Source organism: Danio rerio, chromosome 11 (assembly GCF_052040795.2).
Source record: "Danio rerio strain M-AB ecotype USA chromosome 11, GRCz13ab, whole genome shotgun sequence".
NCBI classification, from domain to species: Eukaryota; Metazoa; Chordata; class Actinopteri; order Cypriniformes; family Danionidae; genus Danio; species Danio rerio.
The window spans coordinates 31,997,501-32,024,832 of NC_141031.1; the positions used below are offsets into that span (position 1 = coordinate 31,997,501).

Here is a 27,332-nt window from a genome sequence, read left to right on the forward strand (position 1 = left end):
CTGTCAACCCTGAGACCTTATATAGACCTTTAAGCCTTTTCAAGTCATGTCCAATCAACTGAATTTACCACAGGTGAAATCCAATAAAGCTTCTGAAACATCTCAAGAATGATCAGTGGAGACAGAATGTACCTGAGCTCAATTTAGAGCTTCATGGCAAAGGCTGTGAATACATCAGTACATGCGATTTTTCAGCTTTTTTGTTTTTAATAAATTTGCAACAATGTCAATTTTTTTTCACATTGTCATTATAGGGTATTGTGTGTAGAATTTTGAGAAAATAAGGCTGTAACATAAAAAAATGTGGAAAAAGTGAAGGGCTATGAACACTTTCCAGATGGACTGTGTATGTATGTTTATGTGGAATTGACTATGTATTATCTGCCATGATGATATCCTTTACAATTATATATATATATATATATATATATATATATATATATATATATATATATATATATATATATATATATATATATATACATATATATACACATATATATATATATACGTCCTATACAATTATAGTGTTTGTTCTTTTTGTTAAATCGAAATGACTCTGGAGTCATTAAACCTCTTATTAGCCTACTAAGCATAGTAGTCACCTGTTCCTTAACTTTGTGTATACTTCAATGCCTGTAACAGCGCCTTAAATCTGATTAAAAGGCTTTTACCTCTCTCGTTTCTCTTATTTCTAGATGTGTCCTCAAAACAAACAGCTATTAGGTTATTAGTCTTGGCTACCACTTCACTCTCACACACCGCCATGAGAGCTGACAGGAAAATAAGGCAGCATTGATGTGGCATTTCATTTACATAGAAGCAAGCAACATCAATATCTCAGATACCAAAGGCTTTGGTGGGTCGAGTTTTCTCAGAGCTACTTTAACTTGGCTCTGTAAAATCCCTGTTAGATTACAAAATCCAAGATTTTTAAGACTCACAGATTATATTAAAACCATATTGGTAGCATATTGACACAATTATGAAAACATATAATCACAACATTAATGTTTAAATAAGACAGGTAAAAGTAACACTATATGTGACCCTGGATCATATGTTGTCTTGGTATTTGTATGGGAAATTTATATAAAAATCATCTTTCATTTAGGACACTTTGTCAATTTTAATCTGTAAATATATAAAAGCTTAAGTAAAATGCATTTCTAAGAATAGAATTTGGACATTTTTAAAGGAGATTTTCTATTTATATTATAACTATTGTACTGTTTTAACTATTAGTGTTATTCAATGTTGAGCAAGCTACTTGGAAAATGAGTGAACTAAGCTATTTGTTACACTCCTTAAAATGTAGCTTAACTTCACTAAAAGCTATTTTATTAGCTACATCTAAGCTATTTATTTATTTATTTATTAGTTTGTTTGTTTGTGTGTTTGTTTATTTTTTTATTATCTTTTTTTATTCAGTTCAATTCAATTCAGCTTTATTTGTATAGCGCTTTTACAATGTAGATTGTGTCAAAGCAGCTTCACATAAATGGTCATAGTAACTGGAACAGTGTGGTTCAGTAACTTGAACAGTGTGGTTCAGGTTTTAGTGTTTAAGTTCAGTTCAGTTTAGCTCAGTTCAGTGTGATTTAATCATTATCATTTATGTTTTAATTGAAGCAACTTCCATTCTTTGCGATCAATAAAACTGCCAATGAAACATGCAGCATAATTGTTAAGTTCAGTTATTTACTTTAATTAATAAACAAATATTCTTTTGCAAACAGAAATAATTTTACAAGAATTTAATAAATTATGTGTTGCACATTTTAAATACTATAGTAATGTATAGTAAATGGAAAAATAACAGAAATTGTATTATAGTATATAGTATTTACAATTCTGATAATGAATTCTACTACATAATACAGTGTTGTTTAAAAACACAATAGTGTTTTAAATATTTTAAATACCTCATTTACAGTACATTAAATTACACACACACACACACACACACATATATATATATATATATATATATATATATATATATATATATATATATATAAATGCTCTTGGGCACATTTGCAGAACAAACAGTGAATCAATTTAAAACCAATTCAACTCTAACAAGAGCACAGCATCAGAATTAACTTTAAGACATGTACTTCAGGGTATGGTCCTGCTTCAGATATAAGTCCTCAACAGCAGGGGTGCCCAAACTTTTTTATATGAAGAGCCAAAAAAAACAAATATCAATGAAAGCCGTGAGCTGATGGTAAATATAAATATCTATATTACATTAAAGTTGCCATGAGTAATTTCCTGATTTATTTAAGCAATTAAATGATCGTTAAATGATAACTATTGCAATAAAAACATAAACAATCACATTTATAACAGTGGAGTTCAATGCTGAATTCATTAGTCAAGCAGAATCAGCCTTTGACTTGATTTGCTCACTAAAGTGTCTGCATTTTCACGTAACAGTGTGTACATTTAAATTAAATCTGATTAATTTACACCATTTATCTGAAACATTTAATTTGAATTAGCTTTTAACAATAAAACAAACAAATAAACCTTGCCCATCATTCTCCCTCTCGCTCAGATTGGATGGTGGGCCAAATCAAATGGGCAAACTTTGGCCAGGGGAGCCTCTGCTTTTTCAATCAAGCAAGTTTCTCATGTCAGCCCAATGATTGGTTGACGACATCATCGACCAGAGCGAGTGGTGGCAGTAACTCAACAAAAAGTTTGTTTTCAACCACCGTAAAACAAAAAGAAAAAGAATTTGTCATTCTTGCTATTTTGTATTTACTTTCATCGGCCAGACACTGCCTGATTGCAGCTCTGTGAATGTCACTTAATGATCCGTGATCGGTAAATGTAGCTTTTGTGGACGTTACTGCGTTACTTGCTTAAGATAACAACTTGGCTACTGAAAAGCTAATTGATGTAGAAAGTAGCAACATTACCACCCTACTGAGAAATTTAGTTAAGCTACTAGCATAACTACTTGTAGCGACGCTACTGCCCAACACTGGTGTTATTATAGTACATTTTTATCAGAATTAATAAGTATTTTATAATTCTACTGAGGAACATATTGCACATTTTAAGCAGTCTATATATATTACCTGCCATCATCAAGTCCTACACAGATAGTATTTCCAACTTCAGCAGAGCTGTGCAGGCTGGTTTCCGCATCCTCTGATGGGCTGGGCTCAGGCACATACTCCAGACACCTCACTTGAGCTCCCATCTGGAGGGATTTTACAGGCCGAGGTGTGGGTCTGTTCAAGGAGTAGATGTCCACCTGGCCTTGAGTGGAATCAGCTCCACTAGCTACCTGCAAAAACAGAGCAAGGGCACCACTATTACGGGCAGTCATCCAACCAAAACTGCTCTCATATCTATGACTGTACAGGTAGAGAAAGAAAATGGCAGAGGAATGGAAGGATCTTTGTGTTGTTCTGCCACTTTCAAACACTCCCCCAGCTTTGTGCTTTCACTTCCAGTTCCAAGAACAAGACGGAGGAAATTTCCAAAAAGCAGAAAACTCTCTTTCACTTCCTGTGTACTTTAATGCTTTTCAACCCTGTTATTTTATTCTTGTCAATTTCAATTTCACAAAAACAGGAAAGTTAAAATCACATATCTCGTAAAAATCTAACTCATAGTCTTCCACTTGATAAAGCCTCTAAAATGCATGCGCTATCACCCCTAATGCATTCCCAGCGTCAGCCCGAGAACTTCAAACATCTTTTTTTGAAACTCCAGGGATCTTTTCATCCCAGAAGCAGAGGAAAAGGTGGGGTGGAGAGATGTCTTTTGAAAGAAGCTGAGCTGTTTGACAATGGAGGGTTTCCTTTGGGCTGATGATTGATCGCCTTCTTAAGACAGAGACTGAGATGACAAACTCGATCCTTGGTGAAATTACATGTAGTTGACAGAATAAGACTTCAGCACAGTGCTGCTCATAAATCTATCCCCTGGTGCCTGGCCTCAACAATTGATCTAGGTTCTGCACCCATCTATTTTCCTACCGACTTGCTTTAAAATGCAGACTCTTGTAACACATTGGGATTGCATTGCATCATAAATTAATAATCCCCCCGTTCGAAAAAATAGTGTTTGTCTTCACCCCCTGCACGGCCGCAAAGTCTCTCCCATGGTTAGTCGTTCATGCATTATGCAAGGAAAGCAACCCACTCGCTATTAGAAATTAAACGAACTGATCAGCATCCCATCATGCCCGCCACACAAATTGGCTCATCTCTTCTTGTGCGGCACTAAACTGCTCCAATTACAAAATCCATACAAAAAAGCCTTCGAGAGGTGGTTTAACCGAGGGATATAAAGGGAAAGAGTATTACAGAGAGTCTGCTGGCCTCATTATAAATGGCCCTTGTTTAGGGCCCATCATTTATGATTACCTCTGGATAGTAAGAGACTGGGGCTGTAATCCCAAGCAAAGAACAGGAAAACAACAGCCGAATGGGAGGGATGCTGCTGGACAGCAGAGATTAATTCTTATTCTGAGTCATGTTGTGTGCGCAATATGACCTGGCTAAATATAGTCTTTAGCCTTACAGTTCCCCTCTAATTTGCATGCAATCATTTGTCTGATTTGTATCACGGCAGAGAATCTGGACGACCAAGGTCTCGTGGGTGAGGCAGCACAAATAATGGCCTGTTGAGGCAGCGCAGCGGGAGATAGTGAGGACTTATCTTTCAGCAAAAGGCTTGGAAAATTACTGAATCCCCCCACTTTTTTTTTTTTATTCAGCCACAACCTCCAGCGGGCCCTCCTGCTTCCTCACACAGGCGTAAATCCACAATGATCTACCCCTACTGGAATTCTAGTTCCCCAGCAAACTCATCAGTACTTGTTTGGAGGAGTGGATGTCTGGAAACATGCCCTGGATGCATCTTTGTTTTTCTGGCTGGAGAGCCGTGAAAACCAGCCCCACAGCCAATGCTCTGGGCAACAGAGCATTAATTAGGCTAAAATTGACTAAGAGTCTAAAGGGAGCAAAGTTAGTCTGGGGAGAAAGACTTCATCTGTTTATTTGTACACATGGACAAATTCAAACATTTGTCTTTTCTTCATGTCAGAAGTGCACGAGCACATCAGAACTAGGATAAGTTAATCTTAAGGGATTTGCTGTATTATGCAACACTGCATCCAGTCTACACAGAATCTATGATTATAATAAGACCTATTATTTTTTTGTCATATTACGCCACTCACGTCTCGTATAGACACATTGTCACCACATTGTCCTTTTAAGATAATGAGCTACAAAGTTTTTGCATTCCATAGCAAACAAAATGTGTGTAACATTTGTTTTTTAATAAAAAGTCTTAAAAAATTTAAACAACCTATAAAAACATCCCATAATGTAAATAAGTTGTCAATGAACTTTTATTTAAAAGTTTTTAAAATTTTTAATTTTATTAGCTACACCTTACTAGTAGAGTATCTGGACCCGTTTTGCCTTCAGAACTGCCTCATCCTTTGTAGCAGATTCAACAAGGTACTGGAAATATTACTCTGAGATTTTTGTCCATATTAACATGATAGCATCACGCAGTTGCTGCAGATTTGCCGGCTGCACTATGATGCGAATCTACCGTTCCATCACATCCCAAAGGTGCTCTATTGGATTGAGGTCTGGTGACTGTGGAGGCCATTTAAGTACAGTTAACTCATTGTCATGGTTAAGAAACCAGTATGAGATGATTCACGATTGACATGGTGCGATATTCTGCTGGAGTAGTCATCGGAAGGGTACACTGTGGTCATAAAGAGATGAACAATGCATAATGGGTACTAATGGGCCATATTGTGCCAAGAAAATATCCTCAGCACCATTATACCACCACCACCACCAGCCTAAACCGTTGATACAAGGAATGACGCCAAATTCTGACCCTACCATTTGAATGTCGCAGCAGAAATCGAGAATCATCAGACCAGGCAACGCTTTTCCAATCTTCTATTGGCCAATTTTGGTGAGCCTGTGCGAATTGTAGCCTCAGTTTCCTGTTCTTAGTTGACAGGAGTGGCACCCGGTGTGGTCTTCTGCTGCTGTAGCCCATCCGCCTCAAGGTTCAACGTGCGTTCAAAGATGTTCTTCTGCATATGCCGATTGTAACGAGTGGTTGTTTGAAGTACTGTTGCCTTTCTATCAGCTCCAACCAGTCTGCACCCACAGAACATTCGCTCTCTGGATATACTTTTTCAGACAATTCTCTGTAAACCCTATAAATGGTTATGCGTGAAAATCCTAGTAGATCAGCAGTTTCTGCAATACTCAGGCCGTCTGGCACCAACAACCATGCCACATTCAAAGTCACTTAAATCACCATTTTTTCCCCATTCTGATGATCGGTTCTGATGAACTGCAGCAGATCGTCTTAACCATGTCTACATGCCTAAATGCATTGAACTGCTGCCATGTGATTGGTTAATTCGAAATGTGTGTTAAAGAGCAGTTGGACACAGTTGGTACCTAATACAGTGGCCGGTGAGTGTAGATTTACAGTAAATAAACATGCTGCTGCCATCAAACAAGCTATTTACTATTATAATTACCAATTAACTACATAATCCCATGAATTACCTTATGAACACAGGGCAGAAATCAATAACTACGCCTGAGCTTTTTGAGGTGAAGAAGCTAAGAAGAGTGAATTTGGCGGTTGACTGGCTGGCTTACTGTCTTGGACTGACTGGAAACAAAGTCATTATTTTGATCTAAGCCATGAGAGAAATCCCAGCAGCCCATCTTTGAGTGATCTGATTACTGTCACTGCTCATTTGGAACGCTAGCGGTGAAAACTGCCTGTTGTGATGATGATGTGTTATCAGTGACTTAAAAGTTTGGGAAATAGCAAGCGACTGAATCATTTCCTCTCTTCTCGCATCTCTCAGTCCAGCCGAGTTCACCGAGAAAATGACACCTGCTATAAGCGGAAGAGGTGTTGATTGCTTTAGGGGTTTCTTTAACCCCGCTATAGGCTTGTACAGGCAGACTTGCAGGAAAAGTCTAGTCAGAGCTGTCAGCTAAAACAACCTGAGGTTTGTCCGAAATCACTGCAACCACAAAAACAGACCAAGTAAAATGGTGGAAGCATGAGTAGACCTGGGATCTGAATTTCAGACGGCCCAAAAGTAATAAATATAGATTATTTCACAACCACAACCCAGAAAGCAGACCATAAATACCAGCTTACTTGCTACTAAGAACCTCAAATAAATGTCTGAGTGCATTTTTCAAAGAGTTGACATCTGTAACCTTTGTAAACTTTGTAAAATCAAATAACCATTTCTTCTCAGCAGACGAAGCCTATTGCCTTTTACATAGAGTTTCTGGAGAAGAGGCAGAAATTCAAAGCATAGCTCCAAAAGCAGGGAAAACAAGTTTACAAATGTTGCGTAATAGCACATTTTAACACATCTAATGAGGAACACTGGCAGCCCCGCTGAGACTAAATGGATGCACTGAGATGTATTAAAAAACTGACCCCTGCGATTTAAGCTGCTGAGATTTGGATTCAGGATCAGATGTCGAGGAAATTATATTTCGGATATGAAATACACAAGGACTTTTGGCACCAGAAAGAGGTCCGTAATCCGGCTAGATATAATTTCCCTGAATGGCTCTTGTATCTTTTAAATCCACATAAGTCCACCTTCAGTGCTCTTTAGAATAACCACAAAAACAATTAACTCAAAGACACAGGCAAGGGCGTCCTTTTGTGTCCAACCAAGGCTCCAATTGGATTTATCCCCCTGCTTTGGGGGATTATGTGATAAATTGCCCACTGCACCAAAGGAGGGAGGAAAATGAGACTACTGTGTGAAACTTTTAAAGGTGATTTCACAGGGCTTGTTATGAAAACCTGTTTATTCTGGCAGAAAGAAAAAAAAAGTAGTGTAATTCTGAACCAGCAAGTATTAAGACCTACATCAATGGGAAGAATCTTGAATCTCTGATGCATACATGTGTGTATGATAATATTTGTGCATTTCTGTTTCTACATACCCACAGGTAGCCTTGAGGAAGTGAAGTGCTTGCCGCTGAGAAACCGAGTAAAGCACACTGAACAGGATTATGAAGAGCAGCCTCCAGCTAGAAAAAAAGAGATGAACAAAAATTAAATCTTACCTAATGATACCTGACAATTGAACATGTATTTTTTGTACACTTCAGTTATATTTGTGTTTAAAACAATGTGTATCTTTAGTTTTAAAGATGCTCTTTGTGTGATGCTACATCTGATATACACTACCTGTCTTGTCGCCTATCCAAGTTTTAGGAACAACAAATAGTAACTTGACTTCTAGTTCACCATTTGGTATCAGAAGTGGCTAACATGAAAGGCAAAGGCTTCTAGATTACACTTATTTTACCTTAATAAAATATGATCATGTCTCGATTTTTAATTATTCACTTAGGACAGTAAGGTCTGACTTTGCTTAGAAATAACAGACAGAAATAATGTACAGTATAGAATATAAAGTCATGGTGCAGTGGAAAAAACATTTAATATTGTGCATGACTCCCATGAGCTTGGACAACTGTATCCATACATCTCTGCAATGACTCAAATAACTTATTAACAAAGTCATCTGGAATGGCAAAGAAAGCGTTCTTGCAGAACTCCCAGAGTTCATCAAGATTCCTTGGATTCTTCTTCAATGCCTCCTCCTTCATCTTATCCCAGATATGCTCAATAATGTTCATGTCTGGTGACTAGACAGGCCAATCCTGGAGTACCTTGATCTTTTTTGCTTTCAGAAAGTTTGATGTGGAGGTTTCTGCAGTATTTGTAATGATTGGGATGTAGTTTAACAGATGCTTCATTGGAAAAATCAAGCTTCTGCCACTTAACCAAATGATGAACCAGAAGTTATTATTTGTTGCTCTTACAACTAGGATCGACAACAAGACTTTTGTTAGGTAGTATATAGTGCTAACAACACTATACATACTTTACACTTGAGATTATTTAAAAAAAAAATCTAAAATTAACCTCAGATTTAGTCCTATATTTGTATCTCTGTTCTCTGTATTTACATTTTAATTTAATTTTCATTTGAGTTCTTGATTTTTGTGGCAACCAGCTGATCAAGTATATGATTTATATATACAGTACACACACCTACACATATGCATACAATAAATAACATTTTTCTTCTTGTTTTAGTTCTTCTAGTTTTATATAAATCAATTAAAACGTGTTTCCATGGCAACTAGCTGATTTTTAAAAATGTTTTATTTCGGGTAAAAACCTTCATTTTTATTTTATTTTATTGATGTTTAGAGAAGTCTACAAAAGAATAGAGCAAAAATACTGAATATTTTCTGGTTACAATGAAGCAATGTGCCTCAGTTCAAGTGGTGGGTGGCATATTTACAGAGACCATAATGTTGCATGACATCATGCCATATTAACAGACCACAAGCAGCCGCTGTTTGGAAATGTTTATAATAAATGTGAGAATTAAAGCTGGGAGATATGGCAGAAAGCACATCTAATTTAAATAGGAAGAGTTTGGGTATCTGTGACCGCTGAGTGTCTTTCATGTTGCCCACAGTGGAAATTAAGCATCAGTTTCCTATTCATTTCCCTACTTCTTTCAGAATGCTAACATAAACAGGTCCATAAAATAATGGCAAGCACTAGAGGTGCTCGATTCCAGGTGTTTCAGACTTGACTTCTTGACTCTATTTAGAGTACATCAAAACAGGGTCAGAAATAGCAGCCTGCTGTTATTATTATACACCTTATTTGTTTCCCCCTGACATGATGTCTTATACTGTATTCCCCTTGAAACAACACACAGCATAACTGTGCAAATTAGTCAAGCTTAACCAATGGCATTAACATGTGATAAACAGTTACTGTATTAACGTCATTAGCCATTGTATGCCCATGCTTAATTTTAAAGCAGTAAAAGTCACGAAGAGCAGCCATAAATGAATTGTATTCAGAATAAAATAACCTACAAGAAATAATTCTCCACATTTTAATGGTCAGATGAAGGAGCTAAATCAGAGCTATTCAATTAGTTTGTCATAGGGGCAGGTTCATGTAAAGCATCCCGAACGAAGGGCCGGAGGGATATGACTTGCTATTTGAGTGATAACACAACTGCATATAAGAGCCAATATGCTGTATTTTTCCTTAAGTCCCCCATGTTGGCTTTTTCTATATTAAATGTTAATATATTGCATTATGAAACTACATAATTTTGTTTTTTTTACAAACATTTTTTACAAATGTTGCATTTCAGAGCACAACAAAAGCAGTGCATTGGTGAAGTAGGCTTCTTCTACATTCAGTCACATTCATATGTTACTTTGTATTTCATACAGCATAACAATTAGGGTTGCTACATATTTTATACTAGGTAAGCAGTTATTTAGAATACCTTTTGTTGCCATCTGCTTTCATGCATACATAATCATTTAAATAATAATTAGTCTAACATATCTTTTGTTTACATTGCACTGAAAGGCACGCACAACTCTAACAGTGAGATGTTTTCTACTGCGTGCGCCGGAAAAGACGCAAGCGCGTGGCTCCGCTTGTGCACGCATTGTCATATATTCTTACAGTAGAAATAACAAACTTGCAAGCGGAAAAGACATGATATGGGAACAGCCACTGCTACAGTTAATCCGGTGTGCGTGTGTATTAGCCTTGGTGTACATCCTTAGAACTTTAAACTAGCGCCAGTTGGCAACTTGGCATAACTTTGTTTAGTTGCAGCAGTTTCGTTTTGTTCCGTGCAAAAGAAATGCGGCTTAGAGAAGCCTTAACGATTAATCAACTGCGACAAATTAAAGCGCAGTTAATAGTGAAATCGGCTAATCATTGCATACCTATTGACGATATCATTGCATAGTACAAAAGGCCTTTTCTACAAACACAACAAAATGTGTTTGGCTGCTCGCGCCACTCGCTTATGGTGACTCACGCTCTGCGCAGCCTTCAACTGCAGCTCTTGCTGTATTGAACAGACGCACATCACTTCATAACTATAGCAACCGTTTTTGACTAAACTAAATTTATTTACGTTAATGTAGGCTTATTGGCTTTTTACAAGTGTCTTAGCTATGAGTTTTTAATGATTATGCAAAGATTATAAACACAATTAGGAAGGATTATAAACACAAAGTGAAGTCTACTTGACTGCTATTGAATTCTAAAGTATGCAAAATTTGACAAAGTTTAATATTAAGTTTTTCTAAAGTTTCCGAATCCCTCACTTCCTTCCATTCACTCATCACACAGTGAACGATTTCAGACTGCAAAGCACTAAGCACATAAAGTTTCCTTTCCTCTTGCATCCTGACCATTTATCCCATTTCTTTCTATCATTCATCCATCTGCGGTGACAGAAAATGTCTAATTTGTAATTAAATGCCAGTCATGGCAGGAGCGCATATGGCAGCCTGCGGGCAGCAGAGCTCGGCTGGTGGATGGAGAAACAGACTGTGGCTTTCCTGAGTCACTTGAGAACTGCTGCTCAGTGAGGAGCACAGGCAATCTTCACAGGTGGAGATTGCTTTGTCTTTGTCCATTCTCCGATGAATAGCAAGTGCATTTGCCTGAATATCTGCAGTCCCCTGGGGTCTAAGAGACATGCTGCATGACTCCCCAGCAACACATTTATTCTGGGTTCGCAAACTGCACCACGCAGGACTCCTGCCCAACTGTACACTGTACTGCTTCTGGAGACAGACTTAATCTAGCACGAGCTGAATGCTGCTCTTTATGTATAAAATCTCAAACATGCTTTGTGACCTGTGGCAGTTGGTAATGGCCTGTCAGAAAGAAGGGTTATTCTAACACCTGTGAGTCTATGCTTATGCGTGAACTGAAATACATAATGTGCTAAGAGTGTAGTTAATTACAGGTTTTGATTTTAAAATGCTCTATAATATACAATTATAGGTATATGGTATCATCGAGATCAGCCTGTTTGCTTAGGCAATTAAAGAGATATTTATGAACACACAAAAACAAACACCCAAGATGGGTTATTAAAATCTCTGTGTGTGTACTTAGTATTCTATACATTGTGGGGACCAGATGGCCTGACAGGTATTGCAATACCAGTAAATTTTAACCATGTGGGAACGTTGAGAAGAAAGAGAGAGAGTATTGATTCTCTTTTAAAAGTTTGGCAGTAAATGTCACATCACATCAATATGATTGATTGAGTCATTCATTTGAATTATTTAAATGACTGATTTATTCTTGATGTAAGCTTTATTATGGCCTGTTTCCACTGAGTGGTACGGTATGGTTCAGCTAACCATACCATACCACTTTTTAGGTACCCTTAGCAAAGGGTACCTAGCTTGACAAAAGGGTACCAAAAGATGGAGCTAGACATGCAGCTAAATGCTATTGTTTACAGAGATGTGTCACTAGCTCGTACACAAGCAGGAAATTGAAAACAAAGAAAGCGCCATTTTTAAATACACAGTAGAGTCACTACATTGTAGTACTATATACATGTAATAACAAGCCCTGGTGGACTACAGCTCAAACAAACCTTGTCATCATCTTGATGAACAACCACAAAGCCAAGTAGAACAAAGTCTGCTATGTTCTGTTTTTGTTTTATGAGGCCGTCTAAAAGTGCGAGCGGCTTCTCCAGAGAGCTTGCTGCAGTTCTCTATTTGATATAACGAACTTTTTGAGCTGTTGATAATAACATGCTTGTGATTATTGAAATGCTTCTGACATCCGATCCTTTCTGAAATGGACAAACAAAGGAGAAGCTGGAAAAAACAGAGCAAATGATTCTTTAGCAACCTAAACCATGAACAAACTGCTATGTTTAATTATTATCATCGTCTTTTGGACTATTATGAACTCGGAATGAGGGATTTTGAAGCCAAATAAGAACCAAAGGCCCGTGCATATGAAACGTTTTTTGCTCTCGTTTTCTGTAAACATTTAATGGTTGACCAGCCTGGTTGACCAGCTAAAACCAGCCAACCAGCCTAGGCTGGTTTAAGCTGTTTTTTTTTTTCAGTAGGGCGCGGAAAACAGTGAAGAAACAGACAGAAGAACAGGGTCCAGTGGTCTCTCCTCACGGTCCTGAGCACAGACAAACACACATGAGCATACGCAACGAACTGACAAAGAAACTTAGAAGCGTCGCCCAGATATAGGTACGATAATAAGCCTCAGCTGGCGAGCTAATCAAACCAGCTGAGTACCGTCATAGCACGTGACCATAACAAATACACGTGGACAACCAAAACAAACCCACGTGACCAAACAGACACTCTGGAAAAGCGCACAAACATGCAACCGTGACAGTTGTCAGTGGTTATCAGCTGATAAATATATGGGCCAGTAGGGGACTTCTGCTCCTACTGGTAGGCTCAGAAGGTAGTTATCATCTATCCACATGGTTAATTAGCTATACAAACAGAGAAGACTCCAGATCCAGATCTGTTTTTACATTACTGTGATGGCAGGGGTAGTGGTAGACGTTAAAAAAGATACAATTAATAGGAAAAATTTAATAATCAACATAAATTTTTCGCATTAACTTCTGCCCGCAGCTGTATGTGTTATATAGCTGATTAACCATGTGTATGGATAATAACAGAAGGCCCATACCGGCCCATATTTATCAGCTGATAACCACTGAAAACAGCCATTCAATCGAGTGATAACATTCAAATCGGCTGACTGTGCTCTAACCAGAAATTCAAACCGTTTATGCTGCAGCTTTATATGTAATATTTTCATTCAAATTGAAAATCCAAATTATTTTATTGACCCAAATATTGTATAAAATAATTATCACCTTCAAATATAACTCAAGCTATTAAAAAATCACTCATAGCTCATTTGATATTAGTTGAATTATCTTCCCGTGAGGTTGAGTAAATGATGACTTAATTGTCATATATTTGAGTGAACTATCAATCTATGAGTTCAAGATAAGACCTGAAATATTAATCACAATAGTGTCAATCATTCAAACTCATTCCACATGTGCAGTGGCTCAGAGTCAGCAGCTCAACTCGATATGTGCCACACACTGTGAAAGGCTATTTAATTAGCAATACGATGACTTTTCCATTAAGCCTCAGGCTCAGATGCAGGTGAGATCCTGGAGATCCCAATGGGAGAAGGAGAGTGACTGTGGGGAGATTTGATGGAAGACTTTGTGTTTGGGTGCTCGTCTGGGGAAAGGGCACTAGGTGAGCTAATTAAAGAGAGATTTGTTGATGAAGAAAGAGGCCGGCCACACAGCTGCTGGCCCCGGTGACCCCCTGCTCTACACGATATCCACCCTACTCTTCTGGGTGACAGGCCGTATGCCAGCTCCAGGTGGTGAGCATCCTTTCCATAGGCCATGAACTCATCTGGAGGAAACCCATATTAGCTTTCCTTGCAGAGTCTATCCTGTCTGCAATATTTCTGCATTTAATCCTGTGATCAAATGCATATTGATAGTCTGCTGCGGCACCGGGACAAAAAGCTGAATGTTATTAAAAACAGATATTTTTTTTACCAAATTGCCAGACTAAAAGCTTGTTTGCTTGCCTCTATATGCAGACAAATAAAAGAAAGCTGCTATAATCAACTCAATTATTATGAGTCATCAGGCTAGAGGATGTTTGGGGGACAGAGTCTCTAGAGCACAAACAAATGGAGTGTTATGCTTTGAGGTGATTTTTCTGTGACACTAATCAAAACTCTTTTCAACCTGTGCTTTATTTCGAGCGTTTCAGATGTGATAAACGCTGCACAAAAGAACATGCATGCCTCTCTGCTGAAATTCACGAGCAATTAAGTAAGTATCTCTTTGTGACTCATAAAGAGACCACATCTCAAATATGAGAAGAAGAAAAATTTAACAAAGACTGATAAACTTAATAATACAGTATCTTTTTAAGTTGGCATCCGAGCACATTATGAAACATTTTCTTTTCAAATCACGCAAAATGTAAACACGATTACAGTTAAAACTGCAAGGGCTCTTTGACATTTCCTGGTGCCACAAGGTGACACTATGATTATAACTAAATATTGACTTAAAGGTGTCTTCTAATGAAAACTTTTATTGAGCATGTGTGGTTGAGGGATGACTGGAAATTGCATGTCTGAGATATAAAAACTTCCTCCTTGGTAAATACTGGACTTTGTCAGGCTGCAATGGACATGCCCTTCAATGAAAACTCTTCACAAAGACCTAGATTACACTGACCAAATTTAGGCCCGATCCCAATTCTATTTTTTTTTAACTCCTATCCGTACTCTTCATATTGGCCCTTGAAACAGAGTGTGAAAGGGACGGGTTTCAAAATGTACCCTTAAGAAATGGGACAGCACTACAACAACTGCACACGTCATCATATGTTATCACGATCTCTTGAGATCGACGATGGCGACTCCTGCAGTTATTCCAGTTGTGTTATTTTTTGGTATTTATCTTTTGGAAATTACTGAAGGCAATGATATCATGTTATCATAATGATATAATGCAGCAAAAAGCTCGTAACTGTACTGTGTATTTACACCATGGCCATATTCATCTATCAGAAAACTATATTAACATTACACCAGACACTGTAAAAAGGCACTTCAAAGCCACTAGACTTTTCTGACAGTGTATTTGAGTGTTATCAAGCAACAGATGCAGGACTGCTATACAAGAGTTATTGTTATTATTATGGATTATAGATAGCGAAATTTAGCATTTTAATAGTTTTTTTTAAGCATGGTGGTAAAACACGAGCGCCATTATGAATGTATTAAATTATATGCTTGTTTGTTGTAAAACTTTGTAACAATGATAACAATACTAATTTGTACATCTTCTGACTTCCATGTGCAGCCATGCTGTCGTTGTACACGGAGTATTTTGGGAAATTTTCTTACCCCTTGGTTTTAAGTGTGGTTCTTAAAAATCTCAGTTATCTTGAGAATAGCTCTCTTGCTCCCCTTAACCCTACGCCTTTATGCTAAAGAGAATTGGAACAAAAGGGAATAGCCAAGGGGTATAATTGGGATTAGGCCTTGGTGAGGATCTTTTTAATACAGTTTATTGCATCTCCTGAAAATTCCTCTAAAAATGTGCAGAAAAAAAATAATAACTCAATGTCGAGTTTTCTCCAATAGACAATTCATTGGTATTGGGATATTCCAAGCCTTAACCTTTGTATGTTGTATTTATACGAAACGCACAGATAGTTTTTTGTCAAAAGTGTGCACAGTAGATAGTACTATTGAGCTGTTTTACCTCACTGATTTCTGAATCACAAACCAGATGTGTAGTTATACTTCAACTTTAATACGTTAAATGTGTGTGTACAAAATTTAGTGATTTCATGAGGATGTTTAGGTCCAAATAAATAAATAAATAAATAAAATCATTTATGCAATATAGTACACTGTAAAAAAAAATACTGGGTTCCACACAATTACTTCATGCATGGTTTCCGTTACATTCGTTCTTCCATGGCGGGGCGCCACACCAAAATTCATCCTCTCTCGGCTACATTACAGTTTCTCATTCAAAACAATCAGTCATTTTTTAATAGCAGGTTATAATCGCACCAAAACCCATTAAAAGGTAAGTAAATTATAACAGCGCAAACTTTTCTGTAATCGTAGTACTGCTGTGCGCCATTTGTTTAACCCTTTAGGATGACGTGCTGACTGACTGACTGACAGTTGCGTAATGTATGAGGCCAGAAAACAAGCGGGACGCTGTAGCTTTCAGTTAAGATGAACACAGTTTCCATAATTATACTTTATTTATAGATAAAGCTCTATGGTTCTGCATACAATGACTTTATCTTGCCGGAGTTTATAGCCGTTTCACTTTACTTCAGGACGCATTAATGCCGCTCTGTAGGTCTATTGGAGACATTCATAAATGTTCCCAGCAAATCTAATAAATGTTGGAGACATGCTTGTTACATAAATGCACTAAATAGCATTTCAGCAGCGTTTATTTAAGAACCCACAAGAAAAACTGTGCTTGAGCAGTGTATATTTTAGAGGGCGTGCAAGAAGTTGTGCACGAGCAGAATATTATTACAGAATATTAAAGATCAAATGGTTTTGAACTTTGATTTCAATCTATAATACTGATCTTATTTTTCTATGAAGGTTTGAACTTTGACAGTGTATAAACATGAGAGAAAAGTGTGAAAATGTTAATGCCTGTCTGAAAAAAAGTGTATAAAGTGTGTAGTGAGGGGTTTTACAGCCTAAAAACGTCTATAATAATTGTAAAAATAAAGCTGACTACTTTGCAGAGTTCCCCTATTGCGGTTTATTCCAAGAACGTAACTCCCACGAATAATGTGACCACTGTATTGTAAAATTAATAGACCCTGATTGCTACTCTTTTCTATAGCACCACTAATATAAAACTGGTTTATTTTACTTCCCTCAGTACAATCTAGCATTTAGATTAAAACAAACAAGTGGGCAATCATATAAATGATGCCAAAACAATGTGTAGCTCATCTTGAACAGCCACACTTATTACAACACTTACTGTAGCTGAGCTGGGACTCCACAACACCATCATCAAATAACCTCTGGGTTAGCATTTAATCCACAAGGCTTGGTTAACATGAACCAAAAAAAAAGTCTAGTCTGAGTCACTACAGCAAAGCGGCACTCCGCTCCGATGAATGAAATCCTGAATCCTCCTGACAACAGCATCACAGGCGGCTCCCACATGCTAACAAACACTAATAGAACTCTTCTGTTGGTTATTAACTGATAATTGCCAGGCTTCGGAGCAATCTCTACCACTTCTTTTTTGCTCTTAGCCTCGGGGTAGAGGAAGCAGGGAGAGCAAGATAGCACAATAACAAAGCGCCAATGCTAACCTGATCACAGCTTGAGAAACAAATTGCGCTTGTATTTGTTTGACACAGCGCTAGTCCAGGCCTCGTGCTGTATCGTAGCATTCTCGCTAATCCTTATGGTGTGGAGGAGAGCTGTGGATACCAGGATCCCAAAGAAATGCTGCATAATGCAAGGCTGACATGAGTGCGTTTAGCATTCTGCTACACTGCAGGATTAGTAAGAGGGAAATGGGAGTGGATTAGCCTATAGGAATTCAATACACGTGGGGAAAAGGACCGGTGGCAGGGTGGTGCGACTAAAGCACTCGAGAGGTTGTGGCAGTTTAGTCCTCAATGTGGCTAAATTAATATAAATCGCCCAAGCCCTTCCCTATAAAACAATGGTGCTGTCTCTGAGGTAGCGACGTGGCCCTGTTTGTTAGTTGTTTTTCAATATCCCTCAGTGACTCTAACGCAGATGGACGACGGGATCAAAGCTGAAATGAGCTGCAAGTGTTACGATTTCATGAGCTGGATGAAATCCAATCATTTAAATTTCACGGCCCAAGATAAGCAAAGATCAAAGTGTCAACCTGCTGTGCTATCTGTTATGCATTTTGCATAGAATATTTAAAGTAATGTGAGCAGAAGTGTAAGTTTTCAGTTGGAGCTCTCAAATGTCACCCCTCCAGTTACTGGTGTATGGTTTACAAGCTGGATAAAGGCCTGTAATAGAACATATGTCTAAGGTGCTGAGTAACATATGCGAAATACTAGGGTCATTTCACCTTAAAGAAAATCTTGTCATCGTTTTCTTTGTGCCATTTGAAGCCTATGACTTTCCCTCTCTTTATTGATGACTAACCTTCATATAATGAAAACAAATGAGAACTTTGGCTGTCAAGCTCCAAAATGGCATAAAATGATTCATTCAACTTGTGCATTATATTACATACCTTATAAAATCCCATGATAGGTAAGGGTGAGGGAAAAGACTGAATAAGAAATAAGAATACAAAATTATTAAGTCATTATTGTCTGGAAATCTTGAAATCTGCCCTAGCAGTCTTTAGCACATTTATAAAAAATAGGCTGCAAGTTAAATGAATTTTAACTTGATCCAGTTCACAAGAATGGACTTAAATAATAATAATTGTTATCACTATTATTATTTAGTTATTTATGTATTTTCTTGTTCAGCTCTCTGACTTATTGGTTTGTTTGCAGTCATCAACAGCTGTTAATTAGACTATTATTAGACAATTTGGCAATTAATGAGGACAAATAATGACCTAAGATTCAATCTGTTCAATTGTCTCTAGAAGTAAAGATGCACTTAAGTCATAATTTGACTACACAATAATGGACTACGCACACATAACATGAACTTCCACTACCAGAATACTTCAACTCACTCACACACACAGCTGTGGGTCATTTCCACTCATTACTACACTGTAAAACCCGATAAGTTAAGGTAACTCAAGCAATTTGAGGAAACCGATTTCAACAAACTCTTTAAGTTCAAAAACTATCGTTAATGAGCATGTGAACTTAATCTACTTGAGCAAATGAAGCAATTTAAGCACAGTAAAACCCAATAAATGAAGAGAACTCAAACCAAATGAGTTCAGTAAAACCCAGTAAGTTAAGGCAACACAAACCATTTGAGAAAACCGATTGCTATAATCCATTTGAGTTAAAAAAAAACTAATCCATAAGAGTACTGTGAACTTACTCAATTTAAGTTGAAATAATGAGGTATTTAATCAACTCATTACTTTCAACACTGAGTTCAAAACTCTTTTCAAATGAGTAGAATTAACTTTCAGTACATTTTGAGCTAACTACACTCATTGGTAACACTTTATTTTGATGGTCCATTTATTAGTAGACGTTCTACTTATACTGTTTATCCTGCTAAACGTTTAACTGACTATAAGAAACTTTGCTAACCCCAACCCCAACAGCCCAACACAACCTTAAAAATAAATTGACACCCACTCATTTCATTTGATAAAGTTAACTGTTGGGTTTTACAGTGCAAGACTATATTTCAGTTGGTGTTCCCCTCTGTTTTTTTTTTTTTTTTTTTTTGCTTTCAAGATGCCCGTGTGTTTCCTGATTTGTCTTGCCTTGTTTTAGTTCTGTTTTGTTTTGTAATAGTTTTTCATTAAATGTGTTCAATGCAGGATTTGGATCCACACTTTGTTTTTTTCCTCTGCGCTACACAACAGACTGTAACAATAATAAACTTACGGTACAAAATATCCCTATATTTTAAGCTAAAAGTTTATTACATTTTGTCCAATGTATGGGGCAATGGTGACAACAGAATACAAATATTCTTGATTTTCAAGTTGAATGTTTAATTGTGTTAGATTCACTCATTATGGACTTTGTCACAAAATACATACAAATGTGCATAACATTTAGCAGATTACCCAACACAATCTTACGGCAATTCGTAACTTTTTGATTTAGTGGCTATGTCGTTTAAATTTGTACGATCTTATTTGTATAATTTAGTACGATTTTCTCATCCCCCAAAGATGGTTGGGTTTAGGGGTGGGGTTAGGTGCCACGCCTCCTTTTCAAAACCGTACAATTTCGTATACGACTGAACTCATACGATTTCGTACGAATTAGCTACTAAACTGGCAAAACGTAAAATACTTACGTTTTCTCGTGAGATCAGGCTGATTACCCCTTGCTTTATTAAACATTGTTATATATAATATGCCCTCACTGCAACTATACATTTTTTTCTATTAGGTAAAGCAAACTAAATATTGCAAATCCTTGACACATACTGATGCATTTTTTAATTTCATATCTTTATATATAAAATGTACCATTACATTTGTTGCAGCATCATTCTGTATGGCTTAAGAAAACTTGAATTATGAGCCAATTTATGCTGCAATGACAGATTGCAACAATTGATCTGGTTTTGTCAGGTTGTGTTACTCCTGTGGCCATTTGTCTGTCCTTGCTTTTTCTGATTGAACATGTTTAATTGGGATTTGTCGGGTTGTGTGGATTGCTTGGAAGTGACAAAGTATAATCTATGATTTGTATGATATGAATTAGTCTGAACTGTATCATTTTGGAGCTGGACAGACCTAGTCCCTATTCATTTTTATGCATGAAACAAAGTGAGGGTAACTACAACACTGACAATTGTATTTTGGTGAACTAGTCTTTCAGCTTTGAAGCTATTAAATGAGATGATGTGCTTCCTTGCAACTAACATTTTACACCAGCGCTAGGCAGAATAGCGCTGTGAGTGTACCACAGTACCATCTGACTTTGGCAGGACTTCACTAAACAACATTCATATTCATGTGGGCACTGATATTTCCCTCCTTATGTCCCGCTCAGTCACTCAGCACTTTGTGATGCATCCAGCTAATGCGATGAGAATCCAACACGTCTCTTCATCCCCTCGGCACAACTTCTCTGACACGCCGCGACAATCCCAGCATCGCTGCTGAGATGAAAGCGATGGACTGTCCTGCAAATAATGGGTTTGAAAAGACGAGTGGAAGCCAAGAGTTGTCAGAAGCATATAAAGCCGCTGAATCTTTCGGTGTCTGTATCCATCTCTCTTTGTCTCCGCCTTTCTCTCTCTACCAAGTGGATTGTGGTACGGGGAAAAGTGGTGAGCCACCACAATCTCCGCCAACCCTTAGAATCTAATTGGAGGATGCTATTGCGAGGGACCACAGAAGGGTGTGATGGGAGGGTATCTTTAATCCTCTTGATCAGATGACATGGAACACAGAACAAAAGGTCCTCAAATCCCTACTGCGTTGAGCGGCAGGCACTGTCACCAAGCTGCCATGCTGGCTCAAGGAACGTATCCCAGGCTTTAAGCTTTAAACACCCCTTCATCCCGCACAGCTGTGCCCTCGGAAAAACTGCTTAAAATTCTCTGAATGATCATAATAATTACAAGAAACAGCTACTAATCAGGTGCTGACAAGGGAGTGGTTGCGTTAGATAGCCAAATCTCCTGCTTCACTTTCAATTCCAGTACATTTTGCCTTATCAGCCTTGAGGGACAGGTAAGGTGCAGACGAACCCACTATAATGGCGGTGGAATGCTAATGAACCACATTTTAGCAGAAGACACAATGATCCAGGTTGCTTCGGGTTCCCCGCAGAGGCCAAGTTTATACTGCGGCAGGCATGCAAAGCACTTTCATGCTGATGTGCGACCGCCGCTTAATTTGCAATTGCCCGTGTGGGGTGATCGGTTGAAGAAGACTGACGGCATAATTAGCGGAGAAAAGACAAACTGAGGCAATTCACCGAAAGACGATTACCAGATTAAGTCCAAGATTGAGACTGTTTTGTTTCCCCTCGTTGAACTATTACTCTCGGAATGTTCCCATACTGCACTGAAAGTATATCACAGGAAGTGTTGACGTTTAAATTAGCACATTTTGTGCACCCTAAGCTTTGCTCTGTTATATTAGTCCCTGCCCTTGGTTTTCTCCATAAAAACACAGGGGGCGTGAGGGAAAGGGGTGGAGGACAAGAGTGTGACTGCTTGCTTTAAAGGCTCCGTTAGAGTACTGATGATTTCCAATAATTAGCACGTAACTGTCAAAGCTACAGATCAACCCCTTTGCAGATGACCTCGCTCTCAGACTGTGCTGCAATGCCATTTCCAGAATGAAAAGAGCAGATCCACACTGCCCTCTACTGCTGGAGAAAGCTGACAATATGGATGACAAGTCAAACCTTTGTGCTGCAAAACAAAATAATTGGGCATATAAAAGGGTCTGAATAGATTTCTGCTATTACTCAACTGAGAAATAAAGGTGTAGTTCATCCAAATTTACTATTTTTTCTTCATTTACTCAAACCTATGATTCAAGACCTGTATTTTATAAAGAAACTTTCCATAACAGCTTTCCATATACTAAAAATCCATATATTTAAAAGCAAGATAGACACTAAAGACCAACAATTTTTTATTTTGAAGGGTCGTTTGATCCCTTTAACACGTCCCTTTAACAGTAACACTTTATTTTGATGGTCCATTTGAGTATTAGTAGACTGTCTGCTTCATTTCTGTTGATATACTCCTTCAAGAGACATTTAACTGACTATAAAAAACTTGTTTAAGTACATGTCAACTTACACTGACCCTAACCCCAACCCCAACCTATCAATCTACCCATAATCTAATAAGAATTAGCTGGCATGTAGATGCAGTGTAATTTAAATTCAACAAACGGACTATCAAAACAAAGTGTGACCCCTTTAACATATATGTATAGCAGTATCCTTCATCCACAGCAGATCATTTTAACATCAATACTTTTAATGACAACAAATGTCTAAGACTTTTTAACTTTACTAAACTTCAAAACAAATCATTGCACATTACTAAAATGTATTTCATTTTAACGTTTCTCTGAATTGGGGAAAACACTACCCAATAAATCGGTTCACAAATTGCACTGAACAATTCATTTGTGATTCCAGCTGCATCTGTTATCAATTGATCTGTTTAGAGCAAGACTATACTTAACAACTCATTGATTTAAAAGATCCATTCAGAGCAGGTCTTAGGTAAACGATTCACTGAATTTACAAACTTATTCAAATCCAGTAAAAAAGGAGATCCTCTCTTACATTTCTGGAGCTGATGGCTCAAAAATAACATTACTAATGCTGAATTTTAAGATTATTGTAAATAAAATATAATATTAAAGGTCATATATATATTGTGACTGTTGATGTTTTTTTATTATTATTTATTAACCCACCAAATTAAATGCTTCAATGTAAACATGTCTATATCTGTGTATTTTGAACATCTAGTCAGATTAGGTTCTACTTAAAATCTAAACAAAATTTCAAACAGCACAGATTAAAGGGGTAGTTCTCCCCAAAAAAATTAAAACTATGTCATTATTTGCTCACCCTTTACTTCTTTCAAACCTTTAAATGTTTCTTTATTTTGTTAAACACAACAATTTTAACTTGTTTTCGGAGAAACAAGTACTATGGAAGTCAATGGTTACAAGTTTTATGCTTTCTTCAAAATGGTAACAGGTTTACACAGTAGCTTTCTTCAAAATAGCTTTATTTGTGTTTAACAGAATAAAGAAACTCGAAAATCATCGATAATGTAGCTCAAAGTAGATTAAAAAGTATTATAGATACACAGGGTTCTTCTTCATTTGTAAACACATTGATATTCTATATTAGTCTACATGGTATATATTCACATGTGCACCCCTGAACTACAGTACCATGAATTATTAGTAATCAGTTTATTTATTTCATTCCTTTTTCTTTCTTGTAAAATAAATAAGCCTATACTTTTTAACATTTACATACATTGAAACCAAGTAAACTTGCCATGAAGAACTTTATATTTTCACTGGAGTAATATTTTATTTTACTCGACTTCTACTGAAGTGCTTGATTCGCGTCCACACACAGAACAGTTTTGCTGTCACTTGCTGCACAATCTTTCTTTAAGCCCTACAAGATGGTGGATTTATGCCAATCGCAGAATCTCAAGTTTACCTGCGCTATCATTACAATCTAATATGGCTCTCATGACTTGAGGGAAGAAACAAATGGGCTAGAGCACAAAGCCAGAAAGGCATCTGGGCTTATTACTGAATTGGCCTTTCGTAGAACAAGATCTCCACACAGATGCTATGATAGCCTTGCTGCCATGGGCTATTCACATAGCGTAATGTGGTAAATCCTGGTCACAACCCTGAGGCAAGCCCATAACAGATATGTCATCACGCTAGTGGGCTGTTTGCTGGCTGCACTGAAAAACCCTGGGCTGTGATTCTCCTGGATGGTTATGATTATGGGAAATATTGATAAGGTGAGAGATAATTTATGGTCAGGCAGTCAAGGAGCTTCTGGCGATGGCACCATGTGAACTGCCTGACTATATTCAAGAAATTCAAGGTGACAGGGGAAACATTAAGTGTATAGTACAACTAAAATGAAAAGTCTGTCATCGTTTACTCATTTACCTCCATGTTGTTCTTGAACTGTTTGACTTGCCTTAGTGGAACACAAATTTGAAAATTTACTTATATTACAATAACACTGAAGCTACTGGTTCTTGCATCTCGCCAAATTTGATGCAGGATCTGACATAATGCATATAATTACATATTTGAAAGCTGCAATTTTCTTTGAATAATCCATATTTGTATTAATGCTGTTTAATTAGAAAGGGCTGACATTTAAAACATGTAATTTTCATCTGAAACAGTGAAGCAGTTAATTAGCATTCTTTTCTAATGGGCATTTTGATGTCAGAATCTAAACATCGTCCATACAATGTAAAAAAAAAAACTGTTAAATCTGTCAGAATCCCTGGATGGGTAAAAAAGAAGTTCACACATAAAATAAAAAATTACACACACTCAAGAGGTTACAGAATTTCTAAGTTTTTTTTTTTTCTGCTGAAACTAAACAAAGATAGTGAGGCCAACAAGGGGCGCTCAACCTGCACCTAACACCCCAGTATAGTGAAGGGGCACTCTACTGTCAGTGAGCGCCATTTTTTGGATGAGATGTTAAACAAAGGTCCTAATACTCTGTGGTCATTAAAAATCCCATGGCACATCTCGTAAAGAGTGGAGTGTAACCCCAGTGTCCTGGCCATATTCCCTCCTTCAGCCCTTACCGATCATGGCCTCCTACTCATTACCATCCACCGAATTGTCTCTATCACTGTCACTACACTCCACCAATAACTGGTGTATGGTGAGCGCACTGGTGCTATTGTTTGGCTGCCGTCGCATCATCCAAGTGCACAATAGTGGTGGTGTGGAGAGAATTTACATAAAATAAAATAAAATTAAATTAAATAAAATTAAATAAAATAAATAAAAATAAAATCTTAATTTAATTTAATTTAATTTAATTTAATTTAATTTAATTTAATTTAATTTAATTTAATTTAATTTAATTTAATTTAATTTAATTTAATTTAAACAATATGCACTGTAAAACTCATTTGTACCAAGCAAAAAATAAATAAATAAATAAATAAATAAATAAATAAATAAATCCTAAATTATTTAGACTATTATGTTATGTTTCATACTTGAAAAGCTGGCATATATTGAGGAGGGCAAAGAAAAGAAAAATTAAAAGAAAATTAAAAATATTGCCGCATCCTTATTTTTAAAAACTGTCTTAACCTTCTCATTCTGTCAATTTTATACAGAAATTCAAAAAATAAGAAGGCAGCCCAGATCAAGTGCACATGAAGAAATCATTCTAATTACAGCAATAAATAAACATAAATGAACATCAGAAGATATGATGAAAGATACAGAACGACTTACTGAAATGTCTCTTAAAGTATTTCCTCAATCAGTGGCTCAACCACAGAAAAATGCAAAAACATTGCATTGAGAAAGTCATTCAATGGCCAAATTAAATTAGTAACCTGGAAAAATAATTTCTGAGAGCTGACAAATACATTATACTACACATTGATTATATAAAGTAACTCATGTTGTAATGGACATTTTTAGGTAAATGCATCCGAAATTGTTGGCTGCTGTCCAAACTAATTTCTGTCATTTCAGTGAATGCTTTCTATAGTAATATATAAAACATTTTAAAAACCTAAAAGTTTTACGTATTTACAATAGACTACAGAAGATTCAGTTGCAGAGAATTCATTCATCTATTCATTCCTTCATTTTCCTTTGGCTTAGTCCCTTTATTCATCAGGGGTCACCACAGCGGAACGAACCACCGACTTATCCAGCATATGTTTTACACAGCAGATACCCTTCCAGCCGCAACCCAGTACTGGGAAACACCCATGCACTCTCACATGCACACACATATGGCCAGTTTAGCTTATTCAATTCACCTATAGCGCATGTTTTTAGACTGTGGGAGAAACTGGAGCACCCAGAGGAAACCTAAGACAACACAGGGAGAACATGTTAACTCCACACAGAAATGCCAACTGGCCCAGTTGGGACTCGAACCAGTAACCTTCTTGCTGTGAGGCAACTGTGTCGCCTGCAGAGAATTCAATTCATTTCATTTTCAGGTAAATTATTTATTTAAAGAGTTCATTTACTCACACTCACCCTGTTCCAAACCTCATTCACTTTCTTTTGTGGGAGATTAAAGAAGATTTCTTTGTGCTTACAATGAAAGTCAGTTTGGTACAGTGTTGATTTGCCCCCCCATTGGTTTTCACTATAGGAGGAGAAAGATCTAAAGAATATTCAAATATCTGTTTTCTGCAGAATGAGGTGAAATAAGTTTAGAATGACATGAAGTAACACTTTATTTTGATGGTCCCCTTTAGACATTCTGGGTTTTTTTTTTTTGTTTTAGCAACATCAACTTATTATACCAGAACCCTAGCCTAACAATCTAAAACTATAATAAGAGTTAGTTTAAAGGGACTAAAAAAATATGACCCAACATGGAAGCAAGTCAATTTCACTCTCCAAAAATTACATTTCTGTCATT

The 27,332-nt window shown here is 37.1% G+C and overlaps 1 protein-coding gene across 1 annotated transcript in view; it reads right to left on the reverse strand.

Annotated features, from left to right (window-relative positions):
* arhgef10la (Rho guanine nucleotide exchange factor 10 like a) overlaps nt 1-27,332 on the reverse strand; it is a 236,506-nt gene that overhangs the window by 44,678 nt on the left and 164,496 nt on the right. The window contains exons 22-23 of the mRNA XM_087273828.1: nt 8,010-8,096; nt 3,093-3,304 (exon numbers count right to left, since the gene is read on the reverse strand). Of these exons, the coding sequence (XP_087129954.1) occupies nt 3,093-3,304; nt 8,010-8,096 (299 nt within the window). The remainder of the gene's footprint in view (nt 1-3,092; nt 3,305-8,009; nt 8,097-27,332) is intronic.